Source organism: Clupea harengus, chromosome 16 (genome assembly GCF_900700415.2).
Source record: "Clupea harengus chromosome 16, Ch_v2.0.2, whole genome shotgun sequence".
Taxonomy (NCBI): Eukaryota; Metazoa; Chordata; class Actinopteri; order Clupeiformes; family Clupeidae; genus Clupea; species Clupea harengus.
In genome coordinates, this window is record NC_045167.1 from 27,316,382 (window position 1) to 27,321,381 (window position 5,000).

Genomic DNA, 5,000 nt, shown 5'->3' on the forward strand with positions numbered 1-5,000 from the left:
TCATTACCCCCCCCCACCCCCCAACCCCCTGTGTGTGTGTGTGTGTGTGTGTGTGTGTGTGTGTGTGTGTGTGTGTGACCTCCGACCCCCACAGATCTGAAGTACGTCCCTGCAGACATCACCGCTGACATCGTGAAGATGGACCTGTCGTGGAACAGCCTCCAGCAACTCAAGGCACGGGACTTTGTGGCGGCGAAAGACCTGAAGATGCTGAACCTCAGCAGTAACAGTCTGGAGAACATCGACACTGGTTAGTAAAGATGGACCTGTGTGTGTGTGTGTGTGTGTGTGTGTGTGTGTGTGTGTGTGTGTGTGTGGAACAGTTCATTGGTTAGTGGAACAGTTCACCAAAACAGCAGCTCATATCCCTGATATGGCCCTGATATGACCCTGATGTGACCCTGATATGACCCTGATATGACCCTGATATGACCCTGATATGACCGTGATATGACCCTGATATGACCCTGATATGGCCCTGATATGACCCTGATATGACCCTGATATAGCCCTGATATGACCCTGATATAGCCCTGATATGACCCTGATATGACCCTGATATGACCCTGATATAGCCCTGATATAGCACTGATATGGCCCTGATATGACCCTGATATGACCTTCTTTTGCTCCGATGTCAGACATATTGGATTTGACACGTGCCAGCTTGGAGGACGCCATTGCTTTCAGCTGCACTTGCTAAGCTAGCTATTCAGATGGTTGATTCAACTGCACTCAGCTAGCTATGCTAAGCTAGCTACTCAGATGGGTGATTCAGCTGCACTCAGCTAGCTATGCTAAGCTAAGCTAGCTACTCAGATGGGTGATTCAGCTACACTCAGCTAGCTATATGCTAAGCTAGCTATTCAGATGGGTGATTCAGCTGCACTCAGCTAGCTATGTTATGCTAGCTACTCAGATGGGTGATTCAGCTGCACTCAGCTAGCTATGTTATGCTAAGCTAGCTATTCAGATAGGTGATTCAGCTGCACTCAGCTAGCTATGCTAAGGTAAGCTAGCTATTCAGATGGGGGATTCAGCTGCACTCAGCTAGCTATGCTAAGCTAAGCTAGCTATTCAGATGGGTGATTCAGCTGCACTCAGCTAGCTATGCTATGCTAAGCTAGCTATTCAGATGGGTGATTCAGCTGCACTCAGCTAGCTATGCTAAGCTAAGCTAGCTACTCAGATGGGTGATTAAGCTGCATTTAGCTAGCTATGCTAAGCTAGCTATTTAGATGGGTGATCAATGATCAGGTAGTGACCCTGCTCTTGCTGTTGGGTTCAAGCTGCAAATCCATGGCTGATATTCTGGGGGAACTTGGGAGGGGTTGTCGGTGCCTTAAAGACGAGGCTTACCAAAATTAGTCGAGTGTTCTGCTGGAACCATGTGTGTTCTGCGGGAACCATGTGTCGAATACTGTAGTGTTCTAAAGTCATAGTCAAAGTCAAAGAGTTTATTGTCGCATACACCAAATTGCTTCAGTGCAGCGAAATTCTTAGGACTTGACCAGCAACATCTACGCAGTAGACAGTATACCACAAATAACATTTAACACTATAACATATAACATTAACAAGTAACAACAACACAAGAAGAGCTAGCAGCAGTTTAAAGTGTGAGGAATATTAAATTAAGTTAAAAATTAAAAATTGTGCAAATATATGTAGGAAGTGTGGTTGTATGAATGGGGGAGCAGAAAGTAAAAGTGATGGCGACTGTTCAGTGGATCAAAGTTGCTGATTCAGAATTCTTACAGCCTGCGGGAACATTGTGTTGAATACTGGAATGTTCTGCGGGAACCATGTGTTGAATTCTGGAGAGTTCTGCGGGAACCATGTGTTGAATACTGGAATGTTCTGCGGGAACATTGTGTTGAATACTGTAGTGTTCTGCGGGAACATTGTGTTGAATACTGGAATGTTCCGCAGGAACCATGTGTTGAACATTGGGGTAGAAGGGATGATGTGAAGGTACTGACAGACCAAATTAACAAACTCATCGATTCGGCCGGCAGACATGAATTTGATGATTTGAGGTGATGAGATCATTGAGATGACTTCCATATTACAGTTTTTCTCGATTGCTTTCACACATTTAGCGAATCATGGGTCAACTTAATCTAATGCTCACATCTTTTTTGCACAGCAAGAGTCTTCTCTGGCGAATGGGTTAACTATTTCTCATTGCTTTCATACAAATTTCTTTGAGTTTTAACACACTTTTCAAAACAGTTAACACACTTCTCAGAGAAAGACACGAAACCTAATTGAATAACCATGTCAACACATTGCAAACACCTAGTAGCAGCCAACTGAAACTGCTCTCTATATTCTAAATATCGTCAGCACCTGTGTGAACTCTCTGTGCACAACTAATGAAGTAGTTCTCAACCTCTAAAAGAGGTAAAAAGATTGAAGTTGATACCAAGCATGGATCGAGGAGGCCGCCACCAACAACCTCAGCAAGGACTTAGGACGAGGACAAGGAAGAGGCCGTGGTAGGGTAGAGGGGCCCCTGTCAGGGGACGTGGCGTTCGTGTAAGATGCTCTAATGAAATTACAGTAGGGCAAGAGTCATTGATCATATAGTCAATCATGACATCTCCATGAGAGAGGCTGGCCAAAGGGTTCAGCCATACCTGAGCCGTCATACTGTGGCATCAATTGTTTGTACGTTCGGCAATGACAATGACACTTTGCTGGCCTTTGCAGTCAATTTACTATACTGTGTTTCACTGTATTTGCACTCTTGGCAACAACCATTTCTATACTTTTGTAAAGTGTGTTGCCACAATACAATGTAGTACTGTAGTTTCACTAAAGTAATTTACAACATATACGGTAGAAGTCTGATTACTGTATATTTACAGTATTTACAGCCTATTGCACTATTTTTACAGAATCAACACACTGGCCCACACTGGTGGCAGGGGAGAATGTTCACTGCAGAACAGATTTGACCTTTTTACTGTAAATTGAAACCTGTCATTTTTACTTCTTACAGTATATGTAATGTGGAAAAATGACTGCAATAAATATTTTTGTGTCAGAATCTTTGCCATTTTGTACACAGTAGAACAAATGTAAATCAATGGTGTTGACAGGTCCTTGTTTAGAATATCTTTTACATGTATAGTATTTACGTAGCAATACAAAAACAGAACAACAATATTTTTCTGTATACAAATTTTCAGATTTCAAATACTTTCTGACAGTATATTGTCAAGAGTGCTCAGTACAAAACCCAAATTGTAGTATGTTGTCAGTGGTAAAATAGTCAATACTGTGAGGGTGTTGCACAAAAGTTGAAGTGATGGTTTCAGAGGTTGATATTGATAGCTGTAGTTTGAGTTTTGTTATCCATTGTTAAATAAATGAGAAAACCAACATTTTCAATTGAGCACAAATTGTAGGTTTTGATGGAAATGTTTGGTTTTGATGGGTGTGTGATAAGTTTTGAGAAGGTGGTGTCATTCTGCAAACATCATAAAGTGTTTTGGTCGTTTCAGCTTCTGTTAAGGGCTGTGTTTGAGCTGTTTTGCAAAAGTAAACAGTGAATGGAAAAATGTGCCAAAGCAATTGAGAAAAACTGTAAGAACATTAAGAACGATAAGAACATTAAGAACATTAAGAACATTAAGAGCGTTAAGAACATTAAGCTACGCTAAGCGCTTTAGAATGTACCCCGTGAGGCGTCTAGTGCAGCCCACATCAGTGATGAATCAGCGTGTGGAAACATGTCAGGACTGCACTGGAGTAGAGCAAAGCCTGGAGAATAAGTGAGAGAGAGAGAGAGAGAGAAGGAGAGAGAGAGAGAAGAATAAGTGTGAGAGAGAGAGAGAGAGAGAGAGAGAGGGAGAGGGAGAGAAGAATAAGTGTGTGAGAGAGAGAGAAAAGAATAAGTGTGTGAGAGAGAGTGAGAGAGAAGAATACGTGTGTGTGAGAGAGAGAGAGAGAGAGAGAGAGAGAGAGAAAAGAATAAGTGTGTGAGAGAGAGAGAGAGAAAAGAATAAGTGTGTGAGAGACAGAGAGAGAGTGAAAAGAATAAGTGTGTGAGAGAGAGAGAAGAATAAATGAGAGAGAGAGAGAGAAGAATAAGTGTGTGAGAGAGAGAAGAATAAGTGAGAGAGAGAGAAGAATAAGAAAAAAAGAGAAGAATAAGAGAGAGATAGAGAGAGAAAGAGAATAAGAGAGAGAGAGAAGAATAAGAGAGAGAGAGAGAGAGAGAGATAATAAGTGAGAGAGAGAAGAATAAGTGAGAGGGAGTGAGAGAGAAGAATAAGAGAGGGAGAGAGGGAGAGCTCATTAAGCCCATCCTGCTGTTTACATGTGAACTCCCCTAATGGAGATCGGCACACACACACACACACACACACACACACACACACACACACACACACACACACACACACACACACACATGGCTAGCATGCTACACCCTAACTCCCCTAATGGAGGGATAATGAGAGCAGAGACTGAGATGTCCCCTCCCTGTGGCGGTGTCTGAGACGAGCCTGAGATGTCCCCTGTGGCCCTAATTTGTCTCTCTCAGAGAAGTGCACAGAAAGCAGACGCTGGCTGCAGGGCAAGAGCAGTTTGAGGAGAATAAGGAGATCAGTGTGACTGTCTCTTGTGACACACACACACACACACACACACACACACACACACACACACACACGCACACGCGCGCACAGACACACACACACACACACACACACACACACACACACACACACACACACACACACACACACAGAATAAGGGGGCAGATCAGTGTGACTGTCTCTTGTGACACACCACACACACACACACACACACACAAACGCACACGCAAACACACACACACACACACACACACACACACACACACAGAATAAGGGGGCAGATCAGTGTGACTGTCTCTTGTGACTCAGATCAGTGTGGCTGTCTCTTGTGACTCAGATCAGTGTGACTGTCTCTTGTGACGACTCAGCAGTTTGAGAAGAATAAGGGGG

At 43.3% G+C, this 5,000-nt stretch overlaps 1 protein-coding gene across 2 annotated transcripts in view; it reads left to right on the forward strand.

Moving 5' to 3' along the window:
- lrrc17 (leucine rich repeat containing 17) overlaps positions 1 to 5,000 on the forward strand; it is a 28,241-nt gene that overhangs the window by 20,571 nt on the left and 2,670 nt on the right. For both annotated transcript variants that reach the window (XM_012839194.2, XM_012839192.3), the window contains exon 3: positions 95 to 250. In XM_012839194.2, coding sequence (XP_012694648.2) covers positions 95 to 250 — 156 coding nt within the window. The remainder of the gene's footprint in view (positions 1 to 94; positions 251 to 5,000) is intronic.